The following is a 26553-nucleotide window of genomic DNA, read 5'->3' as shown; positions in this document are numbered from 1 at the left end:
AGACGTGAAACAAACAACCGAACTAACAGGTGTGTGTGCAGACATATCAAACTCACATTGTGGGGACATAGTTAAGATGTGACATTGTGGGAATCTTCCTTATAGGGAAAAAATGTGCCCAGAAAGAAGAAAAGTCCCCATAACATCAATAATTAAAATTCAACGTAAAGACTTGGTTTTAGTTCAGGGTAGGGGTCAGGCATGTAGTAGTTATGGTTATGGTAAGTCTTCATGAATGGAAGCAAGGCTGTGTAATGTCCCCAAAAAGGATAAAAACACGACTATATGTGTTGTGTGCACGTGTGTGATGCTTACCAGCCAGTGCCTGCACAGAAGGCTGATCATGAGTACTCAGGAGCTGAGCCTGAATTGTTTCCACCACTCTTTTGAATCTGCGACTGGGACCTGAGAGGAAGGAGGATTGACTCATCAGTCATTCCAGGTTGCTCTGGCTCAGAGAGCAATTTTAAAGTCTAACACGGTGAAACTTGAAACTCTAATTTTACACACTAAAAAAAGAGTAGCCTCAAAGATACCTTGGCCACTAGGGGGCAGCAGAAACAGGTTGTAAACACGACATACTATCACCTTTAGAGTTTGTGCAAAGTTGTTGGCAAACAGTAACCTATAATTTGCCACTACCCAGCAGACAGGGACAAGAAGAGACCTTAGCGTTAATTTGCAACATGCAAACACAAGTCCAATATTCACTATCACTTTAGCTCTGTTTTTGTCACATGAGAGGAGTATCTGTCTTTTAGCTGCCAAATGCTGATTGTGTTCAACAGCAAGTACCTTCATGGGTCAACACCTTTTAGCGTGACCACAACTTTTTAATGGGTTTTCGAAGGCATACCACAAACCCCCAATCCAGCCCCAGAAGTCCTACCCATAAAAGCTTCCACAGGACTCCATAAGCTCAAAACACCAGTGTCATTTTATGGGGTCTATACAGTAAATAAGCATGAAATGTTCATCACAATAGGGCATTTTAACCTTCCTCTTTGTTGAACAGTCCAATTTTCAAAACTTAAATCGCATTACTAACTTTTTGGATACATATTTTATGCATGTACATCACATGTCCAACAGCCAATAACACATTCACACCTGTTATGAGAGTGAAGGTAACGCTGTAGATGCCCATCTCTCTTCTTCCTTCCCTCTCCGCTCGCTCCCTCTCTCGCTCCCTGTCTCCTTCACTGAAAGCAATGTCCACCTATGGGAGCAAAAGACCACACATCCTTGAGTTCACAACCAAGATCACTGAATTATAACTGGGTTTTCTCACAAACAAACACCAGAAATTGTGGTACATATGTGGTACATTTTCTTCTTTACATCCATTCATCTTGGTGCCCCCCAGTTGGACCTGTTGGGTTTTTAACAAGGACACTGTGGGGCTCCAAAGTTGGACATCTTCAAATTCTGTACATGGAGGCTTTAATCAGATAATCTGTGATTTGACCATATGGATTTACAGTTTTAGATATTTGATATAAAATATGTACAAACATAACACTTCAAATATACTGTATATTTACTATATATTTACTGTATATATACTATATATTTAAAAAAAATACAGACACTAATTGCAATTGGCTGCTTGACACACAAAGTCTCTTGCATTTTTTCTGCATTTTTCTTTGCATTGTATGCCAGCATTAAATGTAAATTGTGTATCTGTGATATTGAATCATCATGTATCAGGTAATAACATTACATTACAAACACAATCCTTCACAAGGAGCACTGAGATGCAAACACGCATTTCCAAATATCAAGCTTTGAGTCTGTTACAACTGAAAGAGTAAAAAAACAAATAAACAAACAAACAAACAAAATATATTCAATACTTGGAACTTGACAGGCTTCTGGAAGACAGAGGGGCCACCGGAGGACTTGTACTCTGCCCGGAAACTGTTCTGAGACACCACACTGTGGCTGAGGGATGGGATCTGGAGAGGCAAAACAAAAGGTTGACGCTCAGTAAAAGAGATAACATCTTAAACATGTGTCTTTACCACCACAAATAGTATCATACATGATTGCTGTAAGTTATGGAGGCTCATCTATGCTCAAGATCGGACTCACAGAGAGAAAGGCATGGACGATGTCGGCCTTGATAGAGCTTAGCGGCTTGTCTCGAATCATAACAAAGATCTGCTCCTCTTTCTCCAGGCTGATGAAGTTACCGAACCAGGACCTCTTAGCAAGTCTGCCAATAGAAAATGAGACGGATTAGTTCCATTCAATCTTTTCAGTCGAGCGCAGATGAATGATTCAAAATATTTGGTGTGAGACATATTTGATGTGTTATTTTTAACAGGCCACTAACAACTGACATAGCATTCAGTCAGAGACGGTCTCATCAAGGAATGGGCTATTTATAGCATGTTGGTCATTCTGTTAAATTTGGCATAAAAAAACAAGCAGCAACAAGAACTCTGCTGCATTGGACATCTCACACCCCCTTAACAAACACATACACGAACATTAAGCAACTAAAATCATCCGGGAGGCAGGGGTGATGGAATGAACTGCAGCCAACTGGATTACAGAAAATGAGTATTGAGAGTACCAGGTTATAATGTCCACACACTGCACTGGTGATCAGTTGATCAGCTGTTGAGCAATCAGTTAATGCAGATGTCAGTGCACTGATGTTATTCACCATTGATGTTATAGAAATTGACAAAGATGTATGTAAGTAAGTGTGATACTCCTTTGGTACAGAAATACAACTTGACCCGTCTGGTAGAGAATAGTAAGCCTTTAGATCGACATCAGATAAAGGACAGAATTTACACTTTCTGAAAATTGTTTATCAAGTCATTTAATTTCATATTCAGGCATTTCATTTGAAGTCACAATTTTTTTTTGCCTGTTGTTGTCTTGGAAAACAATCTGTGCTAGCAAACAATGCTACAGTAAGTTATTTACACATCCTGCAGATACACAGCACCATTAGCACTGATTTGTTGGTGTATTTTTGAAAACCTGCAAATGGAATGTCCCTCTCCTCTGTTTCCGCTAGGTTTTACTCTCCAATCAGAGGCAGAGTAGGGCGGGCAATGCCTAGCAAGGTAGTGTGATCCAAAATAACGCTGCTACAGCTGGTAACCATGGCTGTGCTACAGCTGTATATGTTAAAAGAAAATAACACAACACAATCAAGGAACGGCAAAAACCCCACAACCATTATATGACCTGTTTATAGTATTTGTGGTGAGATTGTTTTGTCAACCCTCACAAGAAACTTCTTAACTTTTGTGTTGCACTCAAACAGAAAATAGGAAAAGACAATCTGAGGCATGTGTGGACTTACTCTGGACTTGACTCTGGAGTCAAACTGGACATGTCCTCTGATGTAGGGACTAAAAAAGACAGAGACAGAGTCAGAAAAGGAGAGAAAGAAAGAGAGAGAGAGAGAGAGAGTGAGAAAGAAAATGGAATAGGGCAGTGAATCTTGATGACAGGCCCTAATTTAATTGTCCTAATTACACATTATCACAGAATCAGACATTACTCAACACAGCCACAGGCTGCAGGCTGAGGCATACATAAGTGTCTTGGTAATAATAGAGCCTATCTTTGGTGCAAATCAAGAGTAGGAGATTGTTTAGAAAACACGTTTTCAGGATGTACTATCTTCACTTCGTTTCTGTTTAAATTCTTCAGCTTCACTCACCTTGCAGTTTGCGCCGATGGAAGCGTGGTGAGCCCAGAAGGTTGTTTTTGAATGAGTTGAGCCTTGTTCTCCAGTGGGCGGAGCTTGAGGCGGCCAGACCGCCACTGCCTCCCGGACTGGAGGGTGGGGTCAACGACAGCGAGGCCCCGCCGGCTCCGTCCGCTCTGGAAGAAGAAGATGAGGAGGAAGAGGAGGGAGGGGTGGTGGAGGAAGGGTGTTGGATTTGGTGCACAGGTGTGCCCAGCGGGGTGGGCAGCGGCGAGCCCTGTGGCGTGACCTGTGACACAGGAGGAGGGGTGGCAGAGGAGTTAGAGGACGAGTGGACATTTTTGGACTTGAATACAGATGGTGAAGGGAAGTTGAAGAAGCGTGGAATGGGAGACAGGAGTGGGGAGGGGGACGGAGAAGGGGAGCGTGGAGTCTGGAGTGGGAGGGACTTCATGGAGTGGAGCTGTGGCCGGTCAGTGGGGCCCTTTGAGGGCAGTGTTTGGGTTTTTGGGTCAGGTGCTGGGCGGGTAGGACGAGAGGTGGTGGCACTTCCTGGTTTTGGGTCTTTGGAGGATGAAGCAGAGGTGGAAGTGACTTCTGATTGGCTGAAAGTGAAGACCGGGCTCTGATGGGTAGACAGAGAGAGATGGGGAGAAGGAGGGACAGAGGGATGAACAGATGAGAGAAGGCAATGGTCATGAATTATGGTTCTGGAAACGATTCTTCAATAAGTCGTGATCAGAATCACCAAATGGAAGATGGACTTGATGATCTCTACTCTGGGGTATAATTGTGTGTGTAGTCCTTTTTTGTCCATGTTAGCATGTGCACATAGACTTATGTATGAGTAAGCATGATGTGTCTATGAAATGGGAACATATATGACTGAATGTGACAATACAATGGCAAGGGAAAGCCAGCAGTGACAACAGTTATCACAGAAAAAACATCCTAACAGGAAATTTGTTTTTGTGCTTTTGATGTCCAAAACCGATATTTAGTTATTGAAGTAGTAGCAGATATTGTAGACTATGTATACTGTGTGTTCAATAGGAAAAGATTGGAAAGACAGATGTGGCAGTTTTCTGATTCATTTGACATCTAAAACTACTTTTAGTCTACAGCACTGCAGAGAGCGGACAAAGACTGACTGACTGATTGCTAGTGCAACAATCATTACAATATGTTGCCTTCAGGGACCATAAATATAAAAATATTGCAAACGAAAGGATAAGGCTTGCATTTTGAAGTACAAAGAAGACAGAGTTCAATATTTCAGAAAGAGATAATCTCTCTGATTTATGTATCAGGGACTATTTTCAGCTGTGGATGAATACACATTTGGTACGTTAGCTAGCATTTACAGCTGTAGGTTGGTTTATTTACCCAGTAAAACAGTTTGGCTTACTGATTTCTTTCTAGGAGACTTGTGCTTTTTCGTTTTTTCCATGATTGTTTTTTTATAGGTTCTTTTGCATTTAAAAAGTTCTTCAAAGTTAAAAAGGTCAACGTTCGCGCCGACGGAAGCTCCTCTCTCCACAGGAAACACTGCTCCTGAAGTGCCTGAAATGCCTCGTCAGTAGTCCTGCCTTCAATTGTGTGACTTTTTCGTATCACACTATGTCACGATGTCCCATTTGCATAATCTGATCCTAGATTCATGGTAGAAGTGAGGCTATAAGAGGGGGATTACAGTACTGCTACACTAGACAGAGTGAGAAAAAAAAATATTCTAGTGGTTTTCTATTAATACAATTATGAACCTGAAATTAGCACAATTAGTCTCCTTTAATAGTTTCTGGACAATATTATGTTTGATTCTACTATATATGCAGACAGAATGGAAGCCTTGCCCAAAGCAGATGGCAGAAGTGCTTTCTATTATATTTTGCAATCAATGTGTCCTACTGTATCTATAAAAATAGACTATGTTCTGGGTAGGGTGTGCTTGGGTCTGCAAAAGAAAAAATATGTAATTATGTACTTAATGTTAAAGGCATAATCTGACATTATGGAAAGTGTGCTTATCTTTCCAAGCATTACATTTTAAGATCGATACCACTCTTGTTTTTCTACGTTAAATGCGAAGCTTTAGCTAGCAGCCTGCAAGCTTATAGTTTAGCATTAAGACTGGGACTAGGAGGTAGTAGTTTCTGGCTCTGTCGAAAGGTAATTGTCTCACAAAGCCAGCCTATTCAGAAATATTGAATCTGTTTAATCTGTACAACTAAGTCTCCGCTGGTTGCCGTCCAGGAAGTTACTGCTCCCAGCCAAGAAATAGAGGGGTAAAAATCCATTGGTAAATACCTCAAACAGCTTTTATCAACATGTAGGTTTTTGTAGGGATTGAACAAACAAGATGTAATGTGTTAAATAGTGGCCTTTAGAAATTCTAGAAAGAGCAATTTTATTACCTGAGCCATGCTATCTGTTTCCCCTTGTTGTAAGTACTTTAGTATTGTGCTACAGCTAACAAGATGGTAGTGGGTGCTTATTTATTTTAATTCTTTTTTACCATACATGAGAGTGGTATTGATCTCCTCATCTAACTCTCGACAAAAAAAGGGAATAAGAGCATTTACTGCTTGTAAACAAAATAAGTAGTGTCTATAAGAATGTGCACTGGCATGGCTTATTTAGGGAAAATGGCCAACAAGCAAGTTTAAAAAGCTCATGGATTATATTATCATATACTTGCTTCGACTTTTTCACCCTATGCGCTAAATATTAAAGCGTGTTCACGTCACTCAGTGAAATTAGTGAAAGGGAATCCAAAGAATGCATGTAGACATGCTTCACCCTCTTGCTGCGAAGTTAAATATTTGATGTAGCTTTAATCGACAGATGCTAAAACTGAGTGAAACTGTGCACATTAATGCAGCTTTCTTTGACAATCCCCCACTCTCACCAGTGTAATCATTTAGTCAGATTATGTCATGTAAAGTACAGAACAGCACATTTTAATGACCCGGCCAGGACCATCATAGGTACAGCGAAATTAAAATGGGTGAGATTATTTTGGAGAAAGCAAGTTTTTGTAGCTGTGTGACTTCTCACAAGTTCTTGCAGCATAGGAATGGCTGTTTCTGAGTCTCCAGACAGCCGGTCCAACCTTTTTTCTCTCACTATGATTATACATATTAAGCTGCTACATGTCAGGGGGAACAAATAGTAAGAAGAACAACAAATACTTCAATACCACAGCTGAATTTAATCAACTAGAAAAGAGTAGAATGAAGTCCTTACCCTGGGACTGCTGAGAGGACTGGAGGACAGACCTGTGGACGCTCCACTGACTGAACGAGACCTTTTGAAGACAGCAACAAACAGCAGGCAGCTTCCATGAAAAAGTTTTTCTCTTTTTTTTTTTTTTTAATCATTCTAATCTGAATTTGACCTTGATATCGAGGTTGTCGTTTTCAATTGAAAAAAAGAAAATATCGTTCTGGTCCGTACCTTTGGCTGTGTGCGTTAGTGTCCAGGGCCCTGCGAGGTGGGGTGGGAGACCCCTGTTCTGTGACACTGAGGACCTCCAGGCTCTTCCTCTCTGGACGACAGCGGCCATGACGCGTAAGCATGGGGGAGTCCACGCGCTTCCTGGGTGGGTCTTGAAGGACAAAAATGTTAGTTAAAAAACATATTAAGGATATCATTTTTTTTTTTTTTTAAAATCACCTAACATCAAGTTCTTCTGACATTTAGACATTTTGGGTGAAGATTTAAGTTTAAATTGAAAATGAATATGTTCCTTTCACAATAAAGCTTTTGTCTTGTTCTTTGATAGACCATCAGCCACTAGAGAAAGTCTTCTCACCAATGTCATTTCTGGGTGGCAGATCCTCATCTTCACAGCTGGGGTATCGCTCCTTCCTGTCCAACAGGAGGTAGTAAATCATCTTCTCTTGGTTCTCCCTGCAGAAAAAGATGCAGAGACACTCAGAGACCAGAGGAGACGGACAGTGAAGTTAAATTGGAGAACAGACAGAGGCTTGTCAGGGTCATCAAAATTTCCAGGACAGCTACAGCTAATCATCCTGAATGTTCACACGTAATAATACTGCAAAACTGGTGGTCCAGTCAGGTTGTATATAGTAAGTAAAAAATGTTTTAATTGTTTCTAAAAGGAGAGTGAATGTGAATAATTTAAAGTTGCTCCTTGAGCGGAATAGTCGTCTCAGTTGACATTTTTGTTTCGTTTTGTTAACTAGCTAATTAGCCAACAAGCTAATTAGTTGCTTGTTTACACATCCAGCAATCTCAGATCAACATAAACATGTTCTGGAGTTGTGGCCATCTGACCAATATTTACTATGTTTATGCCTTTCTCAGGTTTTAAGGGAATATCTTGATTTTAAATGGTCGTGGTCATAAAATGACACATGTGTATAGTGACAATAAAGGCACATTCTATTCTAATTTATTCTATATTGCAGGATATTTGTTTATGTATGACTAAAAGGAAAAGGACATCATGGTCTGGATTGAAACAAATTGGTTTCACAGAGGAAATCAACCCCAATATCCTGAATGAAAATCCTACCATGCTCCCTAACCTAACTTTGTCACGCTTTATACTAGGTCTGTCCTTTTCTCACTGGTACTGACACACTGGAAGCTGCTCTTAGTGTTACCCTTCTTATTAAAATGAGCCTCCAAATAGCTCTGTATTCCAACAGTAATCACTGTTATAGAATGTCAACCCTTTGTTAATACAACAACATCGACGAGGGCTTCACTATGAATATTTGTAGCGGCTCATTTTGTTGAAGAGGACTGCGCTGCTACTGCTGTTGCATTGTGGGTAGCGAGAAGCCCGAAATCACTTTTGGAGAAAAGGGGGACACAAGGGGATGGGCGGGGAGAGCGAGATAAAAGAGGCATTGTTGCTCTTGTTCCTGCCATGCCAGGCAGATTAATGAAGTAAGTAATTGACTGGCCACAATGAGAGAAGGAGGGAGAGAGAGAGAGAGAGAGAGAGAGAGAGAGAGGTTGTGAAAGAGAAATGAAATGAACTACACACACAATTATACAGTTTTGTTTTGTTTTTTCCAGGATGCACGCAGGCACACCTTGTGAGACTTGACATGTCTGCTCAACTTTTACGATGATTACATATGCTCAGGGATCAATAGGGGCAGTGGAGACACATGTTTATATATCACAGTAATCACTGATGTTTGAGGTCTTCCATCACACACACCATATTTACTCCTAAACCGGGGTGCACACTGATGTATTGCCATCTATTCAAAGTGGAAATATATGACAGGGTTTATTACTCACTCCTCACTTGTAAGGTCCTGGGTGAGTTTGACACGGTCTCTGAAGCATCCTAAGGAGTACATGCTTTCCAGGACATCAGGGTCCAGGTCTGTTAAGGACAGGATCCTCTTCACACACACCCGGCGAGGGGGCGGCTGCTCTGGGCAAGGCTCGTTACGACCACTCCTGATCAGAGAGAAGTCAGTGTGTGGGGTTAGCACGTGCAACTCCAAGCATTGGAAACATCTCAAGAGTTTACGGCAGGCATCGGCAGACAGTTAGGTCCAACATCGCACAGGCTGAATGTCGACCGAGAGAAAGTAGTCTAATTTTATAGTGCTTAATTCCCAACAACAGTCGGGTAGGGCCAGGGAAAGAATTTGACCCTCGCTTTTAAACTGCTAGCACTTTGATGATTACAGTATAGACAGCTGGAACATTTCGAGGTAATTATGAAGTGTAAAATGGGAGCTGTGGGTGGGACTGGCTTGATTGAAACAGAGAAAATGCAAAGAAAGTTTGGAAAAAACAAAGTAAGAAAAATGAATGTACTTACTGGTACCAGGCGTGTTTCTGTATTGCTTCTAGCTGCAATCGACAAAACCAGAAGACAATATTAAAGCATTGATTCAAAACATGTCTTTTTAAAATATTTTTTACAACCAAGCTGACCCTTAAATCCCACATGTTAAGAATCATGACGCATTTGCTGTCAAACTGTCCAAAAGGCAGTATTTTTCCTTCTGGAAGTTTAAAGCTTACAAATCAGCATTGTAGATAGCTGCTCGTTTGCACAGTGTTAGGCATAAAGTAACAATGTGTTTCAGGAATTCCCACTGCATGTTCTGATAGCGGCGTTGTTGTTGTTGTTTGTGGAACATCAAAATGAATGCTGCTCCAGGACCGTCGCTGAAATCGTGCTTTTGAAATGTTATAGCTTTGCTCAAGAAACACACTAAAGACACCAATGAGAAAAGTATGCACACGGAAGACGTTAACCCTAACCCTAACCCTAACAAGTGGTTAACGTTGTGAAGGACCCTATTTTAACCCAAACTATGATGTGTCCTAAACCTAACAAAGTATTATAGTTTATGCTAAAATACCTGAAACCTAACCACGTATTTTAGCTCCCTTAACCTCATGAAGAACTTTAGCTCACAAACCTAACCAAGTATTTTAGCCCTCAACCCTAACCACATTGCAACAGACAACAGAAAATCATAAGTGAACTTAATTTAAATATAATAACCCAAAAGTTTAACAATTTGTTCCAAACATGATCCCCATGCCCTTGGTGAAAGTCCTGTTTTCAACCCACTCAGTCACAATCACTCACTACACCTGCAGACTTTGTCGCTTTCTGCTCTGATTCACCGGTGATCAGCAGCAACATCAAATATAATGTTGCAGGAAAAAAAACACAAAACAGCAGTTTCAGTTAAACCATGTCACGTGTGCCCTGATATTGTTCTGAGCCATGCTGGCAGCATCAAATATCTCAACATTTACTGAATGGATTCTGCTTCTACTTTCGCAACAGAAGAAAGTCTCCCTTTAGCCCGGTCCTAAATACTCCAGCATATTACGTGCTGTATAGAAGTCCCATCCCCGCATTAGGACTGCGTACAGTGGTAGCCATCTCATCAATACTGCACGGTATCTCTTGGGGCTGGAATAATGGAGCAGCTGCAGTTCTGCAAGAATGTAAAAAGTCCAAAGTGGGCCCGCTGTGAACGCCGTATTTCTACATCTGCAGTGAAAAAACGAGCGAGCAGCTGCATGCGGTATCTGCCTTATGCAGCACAGAGCAGACGTGAATAGGACGAACATGGCAAAGGGTTGGTTTCCGAATGTTCTCCTTTCTAGCTACAGCTACTTTAGAACTGGATTGAATTTTGTCTCCCTGCTTGGTGGGTGGTTGCCATGGAGGCAACAAGCCGACGGACAGAATGAGAGAGACAGTCTGACCTGGTTTCAGGCTCCATTAATCAACAGCTCATCAGACGAAGCCACAGCTTTGATTAAATCTGCTCTGTTGTAGGAGAATGACTAACTGACCAGACATATTCTTTCTCTCTGTCTTAATTTTACAACATGGAGCAAACCACATCATCGCAGTTGTCCCCGTCTCCCCCCAGCTTCCTCATTCCTTTCCGACCTGAGTGCAGTGGAATTTCCTCTACCAGTCCATTCAGTCAGTCGTTCATTTATTCACTGACTCACCCTCTCGTCTCTATCTTCCTCTGAACCGCCACATTCTTTTCAAGCCTTGCTTTTGGGAGGGAAAGCTGGCATTTAGGTAATAAGGAGGAAAGGTCCTCTTCTTTTTCAACCTCAATGCCTCTATAACTTCTCAACACGGATGATGCCACTTGATCCATTCATTCCTCTAAATAGACATATATACACACTGTAGGCCTCGCTTTAGTCATACCTTGTCTCCAAATAAGGACATGTCTTTAAGGACAGAAATAAGGACTCAGGTCAGTCCCTTCATGGCTGACTCTGCTTCTGCCTTTCAGCAATACCTGAAGCCTATTCTCTCTGCTCTGTTCTTTCCACCTTCGTCATCTCCCTCATCGCAGTGTAAGGTCTTGTGTCAGAGACAATTTCTGTCACATCTAGAAGCAAAGCCTAGGGCTGGGTCTTTTCTTTTCTTTCCCTTCCCTCCCTCTCTCCTGAAAGAACTCTTCGTACTTCGTACTTTGAGTGCTGATGTGGTAAGACGGTGCTGCGTCCCGTCGCTCCAGTGCCCACACTGCCATACTGTTTCATATGCCAGAAAAGTTTTAGTGCATCCAAATACATAGTAGGTCAATTGCAGTGTGACAAAAATAACAAGACGTCCTACTGCAGCCGGTCCCATCGCAGCATACAAGCCAGCATGCTGTTCTGCCTATTCTGACCCACAATGTCGGAACGACTCAGTCGCCAAGAGAGGACAGACAGACGACAGTCTAAACGGCATCAAAAGAATGTTTTCCGTCAAACTTCGCACAGCGCATTGCGACTGATATATGAGCATGAGGGTCAAATTTCAAAGTGCTGTCATGACGAAGTATTGTACCGTTATTTTATGAATACTGCTCGCAACAGTACTTACTTTGTGAGTGAAGTACTGTAGGTAAGTAAAGAGTAAAGTATGCAAATTGGAACACAGTTGGGGAGCGGTGACAAGTGACTATTTACTGAGCCCCCCGCCTTCTGTTGTTGCCATTGCTATATCTTGTCAAGTTTAGTAGTTTCGGTCGAGTGGGTAGGATTAAGCGGCCTCTAGAGGGGAAGTTGTAAAGTGCAACCAACTGAATAGCCCTCATTTTTGCTAATAGCTTTATGCTCTGATATGTTTCTATTTGTTTCTGTTATGATTTGTTTGTTTGTTTGTTTTTTGTCACCTGTTGTAAGGTCTGCCTGCATCTTTCAACAAAAAATATTCAACACGCAGTCATCGGATGCGTTTTCAATTACTGACAGCCAGCGCGTTCGGAAGGAGTGTTCTTCTGTTCAGCCTCTCGAAAAAATATTTTTTTCTGTAGACTCTGTCCCATTGCATTGCAGGACAGGGCTGCTGAAAAATATGTGAGAGGGAATAGGTTTTGACGAAAGAGAAGCTTCCACAAAGTGAATAAATACTACACAGCTGATGTGCTGGTTGTGAAGTTTTCTTAAAAGCACTCAGTTACTACTGTAAGTGGTTAGCAAGTTAGCGGGACATGCCAACCTTTGCAACGACGTTACAGCAGATGAACCCACTGTTTAATCCATTACTTGAAGTTTTTGTTTGATTCTGTTCGAATGCTTTTGGAAAGGCTTCTACACTCTTATTACAGCCCCTTGCACATTTGTTCACCATGTTTGGAGATCCAAAGCTGGACAGGCCTGCTACTTGCTAAGCTATGAATGCACAACAGTTGTTCAGGGGTTTAGAAAATGGTCAGTTAGGTTTGTTATAGCCATATTATGGATATGCTGGCTGAGCTGCCTGGTCATTCATCTGAGATGTGTGCAGAGAGAAATATACAGTCAGGACATTTGGCTTGAGTTTACTTATTGATTTGCTTAGTCATGTATATAGTGTCCAGTGTTCCAAGTCTTGATCCGTCAGACATCCCCCCCCCTTTCCTCCAAGTGACTGACATTGTGTGAAACAATTCTTGGCAGACATTGATTTTGATACATATGGTCATTTGGACTGACACTATGGTATTTGGAGATTTCATATTTTTCTTAAGGGGTTAAGCAAAAACACGTATCCAGAGTAAACCCTTGTTCTTTGATTCCAAAATGCATGTAGCTGCAAAAAGAACAGTGCCATTTACTTTTTTAGAGTGTCCTTTGCCTCTTGCTAATCAGCCCCGTGGTCCCTAGCACCTCACCGTGAGTCTCTTGTCAGCATTGACTTCTATCATTCCTTTAAGCAACGCTTGGCAGTCAGGAGGTATGAAGTGGGGCATGTGGAATACCCCGCTCTTCACTTTCTCTAGAAGCTGCCGCAGGTTATCATGGTCAAAGGGCAAGGCACCCTGGGAAGGAATGGTAGAAGATGGAGAGGGGGTTAGAAAACAGATGAAAAAAGAGCAAAATCAACCTACCAGCACCTCTTAAGCTAAATAGTTATAACTATACATTGTTTGTTTAACCTGTACAACAACTAAAGGCAAAAATGACAATTCACATTTTTAAAGTTATGATTTAAATCTAGAGATTAAACTAAATTCCTTTAAAGGTGCCCTGTGCAAGTTTCTAGTAGACAAATACAGCTATGTCTCACAACAAATTGTATCCATATTAAGGGCCTCCAAAGGTGTCTTTTTTTTTTTTTTACATCCGCGTTTGCTGGTGGTCTTTTTCTTTCTTGATTTTAAATGCCGTCACCTGTGTCACCCACATGCCTCTGTATCCTGCTACCGTGCTAGCAGACCAAAAGCTATCAACAAAGTGATGACCAGCCCGGTGGAGTTAGGGGCAGGGAAATTAAAACTGGAAAGAGGAGAAAAAAATAATGTAAGAAGGATCTTCTCACCACAAGAAGAGCAAAGAGGATAACTCCACAACTCCAGACATCTGCCCTGCGACCATCGTACTTCTCCCCCTGAAACACAGATGTAGGGACAGGGTAGCATTAGACACACACACACACAGAGACACACACACACACACTAAGAGGGAAGTAACTTACCCTTATGACCTCTGGGCAAGCATAATGAGGGGATCTATAAATAGAGAAGAAAGGAACTTATTAAATGATTGGACGAAGACATACAAAAACCTGAAGACACTTGCTCTTTAATCATTGAATAGGCAGAGTAGGTGAATCCAGGTGAACGCTACAATCCCATACTATATTTATCTGTTAAATCCACGTTCCTCCTGATGGCTGATGGGCAGGCGGTTTAAGCTTTTGATGAACAAAGCCATCGATTATGTAAAAACGAAACGCAATAGAGCGTCAAATGGATGTTCCCAACGCGCCGCACACTTTGTATACATCACCAAACTGTTTAAATCTGAGAGTCATAACCCGATATCACCAGGAAGATGCACTGAACTGCTCATTTGAGGCCAACTCGCACAGTGGAGGATTAAGTTGATCACTCTCTGATAGAGTTGTAAGGAAGGAAAACTTCCCGTAAAACAACTAACTTTGGAAACATGCCTTTGCATTAAGATGACAGTTGAAAAGGTATATGACCAAAGTGAGTCGGACATATACTAACAAGTTACTTAAAACCATTTGATCCAGTACTCACCCGCAACTAGTTTCCAAGAGGCTGTCCCCAACTTGTAGCGAAGCCATGCCAAAGTCTGCTATCCTGATGTTATTCTTCTCATCCAGGAGAAGATTCTCTGGCTTCAGGTCTCTGTGACTGAACACACACACACACACACACACACACACACACACACGCACACACACACACACACTTAGTTGACTTCTGAGTGACATGTCAATATTCATACCAAAACGAGATCTACAGGACTTTGCATCTATCAGTGGAAGCTCTCATGTGAATGATGTTGGCTTGATGATAATTCATTTCATGGCAGTTTACGAAACCCCTCAGATAATGTAAGGTACCTGTTCAGTCCCAGACAACGCATGTAGTACATACTTAACCAGCTTTTAACTTTTTGAGGGGTTGCACAAGGTTTTTGTTGTACAGTACACGTAAGCCGTAGAGGATAGAAGAAAGTAAAGATTCACCTGAATTAAAGACGGAAAAAAAACCTGGTAAGTTCCCTGCGTTTGTGTGCTCAGACAGACATTTGTTGTGTCAGCGTCGTTTGGTTTTGGTTGCACGATTACAGCAAAGAGGATTTTCAGATGGATGTGGTATTAAAGCTTGGTCTCATACCGACTCATAAACCTGGACTTTACGTAGTTTAATAAAACATCTGTCCCATTTTGCTTGACATAGGGTTGTTATTGTGTCACAAGCTGATTATATTCTTATGTTATCAATATAGGTCTGTGATATATCCGATTTGACATCATTAGGTAAAAGGTTGTGAAAAGTCAGAGTATAGTAAGCTCAGTGGCGGTGGCATTCATTCATGCGACTGCGATTAAGTTAATTCTATATATTTTATGGGGTGGCTGTGGCTCAGTGAGTAGAGCGGGTCGTCTAGTGATCGTAAGGTCACTAATTTAAATCCCGGCTCCCCCCAGCTGCATGTCAAAGTGTCCTTGAGCAAGATACTGAACCCCAAATTGCTCCTGATGAGCAGTTGGCACCTTGCATGGCCGCCTCCGCCATCAGTGTGAGAATGGGTGAATGTGGCAAGTGTTATAAAGCACTTTGAGCTGTCAGTAGACTGGAAAAGCGCTATAAAAATGCAAGACCATTTATAGGCTAGTAGCTTTTTATCTCCGGCAACTGCCAACTTCCTGGTTACATCATCCCTGTCGCTCTCTATCGCCTTTTTTTTTTTTTTTTTTTTTAAAGAAAAACTATATATTTGGCATTTACTGGACAGCTGATAGTGAAGGAGAAGACAGGAGACGAGGGGAGAGAGAAGGGTGTGACATGCAACAAAGGTCAACACAGCGACGACAGGAGTCAAAACTGGAAATGGAACCAACACACACAAACACACACACACACACAAAAAGGGCAGGCCTCATAAGGTCATTAGCCCCAAACAGACCATATGGAGTGACTGTGGCAGAAGTCAAGGGCGGATATGATCTGCCTGAAGAACTTCCTGGCCTCTTTGGGGGTCAGCCTGCCCTTCTTCACCAGGTAGTCAAATAGCTCTCCGCCAGACACATGCTCCAATACCAGGTAACTGGGGGACAGAAGGGCAGAGAGGTCAGAGAGATGCAAACAGGTGAGCAAAAGTAGCTAACAAACAAAAGATTTACAACCCCAAACCCCCCCAAACACAAGTCATGGATGCTTCCTCCACACATATCAACTTAAACACGCACTCACAGCCCTCTACACACTCTAAATCATCTGGTGAATTATCTCAGTTTTGCCTCACAGATCCTTTTTTTTCCTTTTCAGATTCAAGGTTGTTTCTTCTGCTCTGGCGGAGATCCAGAGGCAGAAGATTAAGAAGAAGAAAAAAAAAGTCAGCGGACGGGAGAAAGACAGAGAGATACTCACAGGTATTTGTTATTCTCATAGACGTCATGCAGCTTCAGAACGTGAGGGTGCTCTATTAGTTTAAGAATAGCTATTTCTCTCTCCACCTGCGTAGACAAAGGCGAAGGGAGAGGAGTGGAGAAAGGTTAAGAGAGAGGGAGAGAGAGAGAGAAAAAAAAGAGTGTGGTTAAAAATGATGGAGATTGAAATGTCAGCGGGAAGAGAGAGGGAGTAAGGGAGGAGGCAAACATGAAGGCAGAGTTAGGTCAAATGTGACGCAGACTGAGGCGGCGTGAAATGTTATTGTAAGTTCTTTAGCAATCACTGCGGGGCAGAAACAATGTGTGGAAGGTGTGCTAACACAAGGAGCAGAAGACACTGAGGCGGCAGAATAAGAAAATAATTCTTTTTTATGATTAGCGTCCATCTAGGCTACTCAAAGATGAAAGGCTAGCTATCCTAGCTAACTAAGGTAGCTATTGTTACGACCAAGTCAAGGTCATATTACGATAACAACACCATTAATGTTTACACCCCACGCTGTCTGAGGATCATTTTGACTAGCCAAGTCATCATTTCATTTCATTGCAGTATTTTCTTTAGCATTAAGCACCACAAACAGAGTGTCATCAAGCTCTGTTATATTCACGAGAAGGCAGACATCTCCGAATCTCAGCATCTTGCACAAAACAATCTAGACGGATTAATAGTACTCCAGGTAAGAGGAAAAAAAGACATTTGCCAAGATAATCTTATATCTTTCCACATTTGTATTTGAGAGAACCAAATCCATTTTGCTTGAAGGTGTAGAAGAGACAGACAGAATTTCAAGGTAGTTCCAAAACTAACGAGGGCAGCGTTACCACTAGCCCCTTTTAGACAGAGATTTCGCAATAGCGCCACAACGCCACCTTTACCGAGCCCCGAGCAAGAGCGGCAGACTCAGCTCAGTCAGGCTAAGCCGCCTCCCAGTGAACATGGCTGGACACCAGACTGGGACTGAACACAGCCTACGAGACAGATGTATGAGGTGGTGGTAGTCTGATCAGCACTATGACTCCGTGGACGAGAAGATATGTATTTCTGAGTTCAGTCTGTTGGCTTATAAGACTCGCCACTGTCATACATCTGCCAGCTGAAACTGCTTGGGCTGTCAGACTGTCGCCTCATGGTCTGGGGCTAGCTGGTTAGCATGCTAACTTCAGACATCTCTGCAAAACAAAACATATAAGTCTTTGAAAAACCATCCACACTGTTGTTTATTTCACGCGTGAATTGGCATGTTCATGATCATGTTTTAAATTAAAATTCTGGCCATACCTTAACAATGATGGATGGGGTTTGCTCATTAAGTAAGATCATATGGGACAGATTAATTAAAAGCTACATTTGATCAAGTTTAGTTCATAAAATTCTCATACACCCATATTGAAAAAATCATTAGTCAATGTAATCGTTGACCAGATAGCGTGTTCTTGTGGAACAGCAGTGGGTGGTTAGTCTAATGCGGACTATAGATTTTGTCCCTCATCTTTTACAGTGATGATTTGGTCTCTTCATGCCTAGTAGAGGAGGTAAGATCACAGTGACTACATAAGGCAATGTCAATGTTCTCTTATGATGGACTTCAAAATGTCAAACTCTATCCTGTAAAGTGAATGAACTAAGTTCATCAGATCTCATTTCAGCACCAGCAGTTGTCTAAATGACCTAGTAAACAGTCTCACATATGACGCACAATATTGATTGATTATTGGATGGTGCATTTATGTTCTCATTCTCATTATCCGTTGGGGTCTTTCAAGGTCTTTGAACCATATAGTCTGAAACACGCTTAAAAGTTCTGATGAATCCTTTCATAGTGGCATATTCTATTAATTTGAGGCCATATTTGATCCATTTGTAGCTATTTTACCGACAACTAATTAGACATTTAATTTGATAGTAAAAGTAAGGGATTGTCTAGGTCTGTAGGAAGATATGAAAACATTTGGTGGCCACCTTATAAGGTACAACTGTATAATCTCACCCATCTATACATCAGCCCTTCAATAAAATCTGTCTTTAAGGTTCAGCTTCTGTTGACATTGTTGACCGCATTATATGCTTTTGAGAGGTGTTCCTATTTTTTTTGTCCTCCCTACATGAGGGATACAGAATATTCCAAAAACTTCTGAATAAAAAAAGCAGTCCAATCCAACACCACAGCTAGCTATGACATCAGTGTTAATGAATGCATGATAAAAGTAGGCTTTGTCTCAGCACAGTGGTTTCGGATTGCATTGAACTGAACCTAATAATGTGGACACTAAGGGTACGTGAGAGGATAGAAAATGGGCTTCAACTGCCAGAAACAAACTTCTTATGTTTTTGCCTCTGAGTCATGTTGTGGAGCCCTCGAGCAGGAAGCTAAAAGTGAAAAGCCACGTTTGGAGTGTCACTATAAAAAAAAGCGACTTCGGCTCCTTGTATTTAAATGTGCCCAGCTAAAGCTAGCAGACAGCAGCCCAGTAATGCTGTTACTGGCCGTTAGCGCACAGAGAAGGCAATGGGCATCTGTCCAAAGCAATACTGTCTAAACCGGAGGAATAGGGACCAGTGGCATTTGTAGAGGATGAAGGGATGGAGGCTCTCTGTCTTGTATTTGTCATCCGGGCTAAAGAAAGTAATCTGGTCACGTTTGCCTGATCTTATGTACTGTAGAACAAGGCTCTGTCGTTTCCCGTAGGCTAGTTTCGAAATCTGTATTTCAGCGTTTGACAGAGATACTCGTTTGTTCTAAAACACATCACACCAACACACCACACCAGACTTCATTCTGTGCTAAAGTGTTCCCCGTGCACCCTGCCGCGCTTTAAAAACTGCTCAAGGCTGCACGTAATCAGCCACATTAGAAACGGCAAACATAAAAAAACCTATTTCAATTTCATCCGAGTCCAGTGTGTTTCAGCTGCAGTAGCTTTCATCAGAGGGCTTAATTAGCAGAATGAAATCATCTCTATTGTTCGGTATACAGAAGCAGTGCCCACACACTCGGCAGCTCCAAGTTACAACACACAGATGGGCTTTTCTTGACGAAAATATAGACTCCATTTCTGTTGCTATTTCTGCAGGCTGGAGAGTGCGAGCTTATGATCTGGGCTCCGTGGTCAAACCCAGCATCACAGCAGTTTGCGGGAAAGTGACGAAATTGAATTCATGGGATGTGTGCACAATGGGCATGAGTTGTCCATGCTTGTGACAATCAAAATTAAAAGTAAAAAAATGCATCATTGGTGTCCACGTGCACACATCCAGTAGCTGAACTGTTTTTTTGTTAACCTGTGACAGAAATCACGATCTTCCCCTGAGCTTAGTCTGCATCCTACCCTAGTCTTTCTGTCCGTATGTTCTTCACATATCTCGAGAGCCCTTCACCCGATCTACTTCACACTTGGCAGGTTGGCGTAATGTGAACGCGCAACAATGTCTGCACTGGCAGTATGGCTCTGCAGACTCAAGCTGAGCTCACAAATACAGTCCAGTCCAATTTTGAAATCAGGTTTTGCCACACACAATGAGAAACCCCACGGTTTTTTTCTTCGCTTTAATCTTAAACACACTACAGGATTTTTTTAAACTAATGGCCCGACACACGCTACAAATAAGGTAATCGCACCAGAGGGAGCGATGCGGCCGCCTCATGTGATCCCTCTCACATGGTCTCATGGGGAAGCAGACGTAAACAAAATGGAGATAGGCTTGGCGCAACGACTTACTGTAGTTACGCGTTGCAGTGAAAAACAAAACAAAAGCACAAGGTTGGATGATTGCGGAGAACCGGTCCACAGGGTTTTTTTTTAATCTTCAGCAAGATCGGGAGGTGAAATTTTACAGTGCTGTCAACAGTCCCATGCTAACTAACATTAGCCTCTAGGGCTACAATGTTCGTAGTTGCTCTGCAGCCCCGTCAGCTGGTCCGGGATGGCTGTATCATCTGGTCGTTGTGGCCCAGCTCGGAAAGTACAGATGTAATCACCAAGCTTTTTGTGAGCAGTTTGAGAGGCTTGAGACTGGATCTGTAACCCCCTCACATTACCAGATAATCTGTGCTGAGCAGCGGGTTTTCAGCGGGCTCTAGTAGTTTCATTTTCATGACTGTTTCACAAACCGACACTTTCTTTTCCTGAACATCAAACCAACCACACCAAACTGTTTTTGTTGCCTTGACCTGGAGCCCACTTAGTCATTGTATCCACACTACTGATGATTGTTAATCAGAAATCTCACTGTGCTCATATTTTGTGAAGGTCATCCCCACGAGACTGTCGCAACGTCGGTATCAAGGTGTCTGATCAAAAATAGTATGAAACATGATTGTGTCGCCCAGTCTGAGTGTTTATGAAGTGCTTATCGACGACATTCAACATTTTGAAATATATAAAATGTTGCAGCTTTGATATACTGAGATATTTGTCAGGACAGTATTACCCAGCCCGACCTAAACCTGTGCACAGAACTGATGCAAACCCTCAAATCTCCTGTCCAACCCGACAACCTCTCTGCAACTCCAGCCGGGTTCATTCAGTCCAAGAAACGTGGCGCAGACACGGGTGACAGCTGTGGCAAGGTTCACGAAAACATCTGAAAATAGGCGTCCGTGTACGTGAATCCTACAGATGATATTTTGTGACCATTTCACACACTGCCAGGATACTATACGGCACAGGAAGACACATGATGCAGCCCATGGACACATAAGGACAGACACACGGATAATATAGGTGCTGTACCTTCATTAGAACCGATTCGGAGAGTTTCTCTCTGTTGACAATCTTTATGGCCACCTTCTGCCCTGTTATACAGTGGACGCCCAGCTTCACAAGTCCTGAGAGACACACAGAGAGAGAGAGAGAGAGAGAGAGAGAGAGGGGGAGAAAATGTTTGAGCATCAGAAATCATCATGCAGTGTGAAAACAGGAAGGAGGCGATGTCATAAATAATTCAAAAAGCTTTACTGACATTGTCCCAAACATTGACCAAACTCAGCTCACAAAAGGACTGATTGTAATACGTGTTTAGAGGCCTTGTGTGACGTCTCCCCCCCCCCCCCCCCCTCCACCCTCTCTCCAGATACTACAGACATGCACATCCTGTAATGTATTTCAGAAGATGCTTGAATGTGGTTGTAGCAGAACAGAGGACTAAGATAAGAAGGCTAACAGGAGGAGTAAAAGATGAAACTATGACTATGATCATCTGTAACTGTGCTTCCGGACGGTGCACCTCGCAGACGTCCTGTCCTCCAGCAGGCTCCTACCTGTCTGTCCCTTCCCGAGCGTCTTCTCCAGCCGGTAAGGCCCCACATACTGACTGGACTGGCCCACCGTCAGCTCCTTGCTGCTCATCCTTCCCGAGGTGATATTTCTCTTCCTGATATAAGGCAAGATCAAGATAGCACTCGCCCCTTCTCCGTGCGTAATGCCTTAACGCACATCCCCAGGCGGCGGTAGAGGAGAGGAGCGGAGCGGAGCGGAGAGGTAACGGAGGGACTGGTCGTGATCTAGCGCCGGGCCCTGCAGGCTACTCCCATGCACTTGTTTGTCATGCGGTCAGGTCCGTGCTTTGGAGTGAGAACCGGCCCAGTTTCCACTCTGTAAGGCCTAGAATAAACTCAAAGTCTCGGGTTTGTGTCGGGTTTTTTTTTTTTTTTTTTAATCCTTCTTTTTTAGAATAATTTTTTTTTTTACTACAGCGCGGAAAGCAGCATCATTCACAGGGAAGGTAGAAAAGCTGAGAAAAGAGAAAGAGGACGTGTGAGGTTTGACCGGTGCCCGTGATGGTCCACAGTAACGTGTCACATCAAACCCACCCACCACCCCCCCCCGACCCCTGCTATAAATAACAGTAGTTTTAAAGCTGATTGATCCTGTATAGCTTATGCGGCTGGCCAAAAAGTGAAGCAGGAAAAGAAAAAAGAAGATCTCATTCAGACCTGGACAAGGAAGGCTACATTTGCCACAGATTGATTTCTGTAAGAGCAAAGTCTCAAATATCCCAAGTCAGAATGCCCTGATTGAATCCATTCTCTGATCGATATCAGGGACCCCCCTCCTCCCTGCTGCTGCTGCTGCTGCTGCTGCTACCGTCCAAAAATGTTTCCACAATCCTCCCAAGCTCGCACATTCCCGTTTTTTTTTTAATCTCCTCCAAGCACCAGGCCTAGTTTCGGTCGGGGTCTGCCTTTCTGTGCAGACGCGGCGTTGTCCAGGATAATAATCTATTATCACAACAGCATCAGCAAGAAGAATGGGTTTTCCAATATCCGGTGCACACTTTGGCTCACCCCTCCCCGGCCCTGCATCAGGAAATAGAGGAAGAGGGGGGAGAGCATCAAAAAAAAAAAAAAAAAAAAAAAAAAAAAGGCAAACAGCTTCGGGGCGGACCGGGCGAGACAGGCGATACGCGCCCTCGGTCGGGACAGCTGCGCGGAGAGAAGGTGCGCTCTGTGTGCCGGAGGAGGATCAGCGCACGGCCCGGAGATTAATCCTGTTTCTAGAAACAACAAGCATCCTCAGCTGGACTGGTGGTAGCCGACTCCCCGCCTCTCCTCTCCTCTCCTCTCCTCTCCCTCCCTCCCTCCCTCTTTCTCTCTGTCTCTCTTTCTCTCACCCTGACCGGCTATGCTCATGATATCACCGCATCTCCTCCCTCAGCAGGCGCCAAGCTGTTGCCTCCCGAAACCGACGATTAAAAATAAGACCAGTGTTTAAGATGAAAACCAAAAAGGCAAAACAAAAACGCCCCTGGCAAGAAAATCTTTCGCGTTCTCAGAAGTTTCCCACGTCCACAGCAGTAGTGTCCATCACTGACGGGATGGTCTCCGCCACTCGTAATATCCCCCGTTTCCCTTTCTCTTTTTCTCCCCACCTCTCACACTCCTCCTCCTCCTCCTCCTGCTCCTCTCCAGCTTCCTTCTCTTCATCGGTCAGCATCAGCATCCGGGTCCCTGTTCTCCCTCCGCACCCCTCCTCTATCTGAGTGTCTCTCTCGCCCCCACCCTGTTTTACTACGGCAAAGTTCCTCATTATGTGATTGGCTGCGAGAGCGAGAGAACAATATCAGGATGGCAAGGACATGGACCAAGTCAGGATCACAGGAGGACGTTAAGTTCATGTAATCCATGATAGAAAATGACTGCTGGAGAAATATCAGCAACACTTTGTGGAAAAGGCACCTATTAATATATGGTTTACTTGTTTGATTTACATAAGGATGAATAGTGAATTCTTGTCGCTCACCATTCAAAATAATCACATTAGTAAGACTTGATGTGATTGGTTCACACTTAAAATATGGATCAATGAATGTGAGGTCCCCCGTGAGGCAAAATTGTGTTTCTTCTTCTTCTTCTTGTTTCTACAGTTGAAGCATCACTGTGTGGAATTGTGTACGTACAGAGTGTGATACTAGAAGTGTACATGTGAAATCTGATTTAAAGGGGCACGATCTGTGACATCACAAATAGCTTTCGGAGCCAGCCCTTTTTATGCCATTTTCAACGATATTTATATTTTCTTGATATCGAAAAAGCTGTGTTATCTGCTGTATACGACTGACAGAGGTACAATGATATAGCATTGGGGTCACTCGAGACAAAGTGTCAGGACCATTATTGCTTTATTTTGCACATGAAGGTTTCTGAAAAGTAACATGTATTTTATTTGCAGACGACAATTGATTGATGAATTGATTTGACCAAACTATCTCTGAATTTAAACACGACCAAGTTCATCGCCTTTGATAGCTGTGCAATTGCAATGTCACAATGCAAACGTATGAGGGAAAAGAGTGTGTTAAATCTAACGTTTGATATATATTAAGTTCTGCTGGGGAACACACTTGTAAAATGTCAGTATTTCTCACAATACTGTAAAAAAAAATTAAAATGTATTCTCCTTAAGTCAGGCTTCCTTACACCCATTAGCTTACTGTTTTCTTTTCTTTCTTTTTTTAAAATGTCATTGCATTTGTAGTTTGTATTTCTCCCAATTTTTTTGTGTAATTATATACACACTGACAAACATTTCAATTTAAACACCGGCTTGAAGATTCAACTTTTCAAGTGCTCAAACCTCTGCAGCTCCATGCCAACGACATTGATAAAGATAGACTATGCAACCTTTGCTGTAGGTGCCATTGCGTCAAAAATGATAACAATTGGGGGGAAAAAAAGGTCTAACTGTATAGCGAGCACAAATGAATCAAAGCCTGTGAACCTTATTAGTAGTGTCTGCTCTACGGCAGTGTCTATTTAAAGCTTGCTATCATTAGCAACCATAGGTCCACCGGTCTTACCAGAGCAGGTGAGGCTGTAGCAGCATAACCTTTGACAAATTGGTAAGTTTGAAAGCAACAGAGGAAGCAGTACAGTGTCTGTTTCAACACTATGTATTCATGTAAATGGAATGGTACATAAACTTGCACTTCTGTAGCGCTTTTCCAGTCTTCCGACCACTCAAAGTGCTTTACAACACTTGTCACTGTCACCCGTTCTCACACTGATGGGAGAGGCTGGCATGCAACATGCCGACCTGCTCATCAGGAGCAATTTGGGGTTCTGGGATCTCGCTCGAGGACACTTCGACATGCAGCCGGGGGAGCCGGGGGAGCCGGGGATTTGGCTGAGCTACATGTAACAACACCCAATGTAACAACACTGGATCTTGTTGTAGTTCCTAACTTTATTTATATGCTTAACTCTTTCAATAAATGTGAAAAAAAAAACCCAACTTAAATGACATTCAGCAGATGAACAGCCACTGTACACACACTGACCCCCGGGACAGACCATAATATGTACTTGCAAAAACGCCATGTGCTGCATCAGGGTGTGCTGTGATTAAAGTTCACATTGTGATATCTGTATAACGCTGACTCCCAAATCTTAATCCCTTTTAATCTTAATCTCTTGATGCAGGCAGGTTGATGTAGTTCAGATTATCTAATGGTGCCACGGGTGAGTGTTAGCATGCGACTCCGTGTCTGTGAGTTTATCCCAATGTGGTAGATGGTTTTCCTCATACGCGATACCTAGTCTGTATGTTCTTGTCCAGTACGATGCCCAATCCAACGCCTCCAAAAGACGTCTGTGGGTGATTTACATTCCTCGAAGATGAACTCTCAAACGCTCCAAAAAACTCAGATGAAGTCATGGTAACTGCTTATGTAAGTCTATTTTCACCCACTGGATGGTGCTGTTAGGCTATCACATGAGCCATCACTTCTTTTCACTATATAAAAGCATTTTCTAGCCATCAAACACTGTTGTAGTGGTTCAAGTTCAGAATGATTGCAGAGGTTTGGTAAGTATGTACAGTATAAATGATGCAACTAAACCCTTGGCCTGTACTATGACGCTTTGCTTCTTTTTGTTTAAAAAGCTGCTGTCTTCTGTACTGTGTAACACAAGAAAGTGGGTATTTTTGTGTCATATCGTATTACTGTTTTTGCCATTTTTCTTTTGTACGTCAAGGTTCGAGTTGTTGGATCAAAACAAATTGTCAAAAAATGTCATGGCTCATAGCGCATAAACAGATGGAAGTGCAAAGTAAAAGGAATGAGGACCAAAATATACACTACTCAAAATGAGTTAAAGATATTGGGACATCAGTATATTTGTTACCTCAGTGGTTTTACTCATGGAGAGTCACGTGTATCTGAGTTATAAAAAACAGTTTTGTTTGTTTGTGGCACGGCCTCAGCTCGGTTGTGGGGCTATAATTCGGAATGAGGGGTCAAACTCAAAACTCACCAAAATGATTGTCTGGGGGCTGTAAAAGACACTGGATAATGAGTGAGCGCTCACTGTGGCCATTCCTAATAGTCACGGTCAACAGATGGAAGCTAACTTGACCACGTGGCCTTGGCCCATATCCAGGCAGAGAGTAGGCAAATTGATGTTGCTAATGAACTCCCAAGAGTCTCAGAGTGTCATTAGCAGGCTGGTCTCTGTACATCGCTTTCTATGATCTC

General features: G+C 42.6%; 1 protein-coding gene across 3 annotated transcripts in view; it reads right to left on the bottom strand.

Moving 5' to 3' along the window:
• brsk1b (BR serine/threonine kinase 1b) overlaps positions 1-23531 on the bottom strand; it is a 29182-nt gene extending 5651 nt beyond the window's left edge. For 2 of the 3 annotated variants that reach the window (XM_030406760.1, XM_030406761.1), the window contains exons 1-19: positions 21839-23531; positions 21312-21406; positions 16561-16646; positions 16097-16237; positions 14698-14814; positions 14127-14160; positions 13971-14039; positions 13324-13470; positions 9501-9532; positions 8966-9130; positions 7497-7594; positions 7139-7289; positions 6929-6989; positions 3695-3971; positions 3332-3380; positions 2098-2221; positions 1860-1961; positions 1111-1219; positions 316-405 (exon numbers count right to left, since the gene is read on the bottom strand). In XM_030406760.1, the coding sequence (XP_030262620.1) occupies positions 316-405; positions 1111-1219; positions 1860-1961; positions 2098-2221; positions 3332-3380; positions 3695-3971; positions 6929-6989; positions 7139-7289; positions 7497-7594; positions 8966-9130; positions 9501-9532; positions 13324-13470; positions 13971-14039; positions 14127-14160; positions 14698-14814; positions 16097-16237; positions 16561-16646; positions 21312-21406; positions 21839-21926 (2035 nt within the window). In that variant the 5' untranslated portion in view covers positions 21927-23531. Of the gene's footprint in view, positions 1-315; positions 406-1110; positions 1220-1859; positions 1962-2097; positions 2222-3331; positions 3381-3694; positions 4308-6928; positions 6990-7138; positions 7290-7496; positions 7595-8965; positions 9131-9500; positions 9533-13323; positions 13471-13970; positions 14040-14126; positions 14161-14697; positions 14815-16096; positions 16238-16560; positions 16647-21311; positions 21407-21838 lie in introns of all 3 variants that reach the window. The other variant, XM_030406759.1, reaches the window with a different exon arrangement.
• Positions 23532-26553: the final 3022 nt, after the last annotated feature.

This window comes from Sparus aurata, chromosome 23, assembly GCF_900880675.1.
Source record: "Sparus aurata chromosome 23, fSpaAur1.1, whole genome shotgun sequence".
NCBI lineage: Eukaryota > Metazoa > Chordata > Actinopteri > Spariformes > Sparidae > Sparus > Sparus aurata.
The sequence above is the reverse complement of the archived record's forward strand: the minus strand, read 5'-3'. Positions and strand labels throughout refer to the sequence as shown.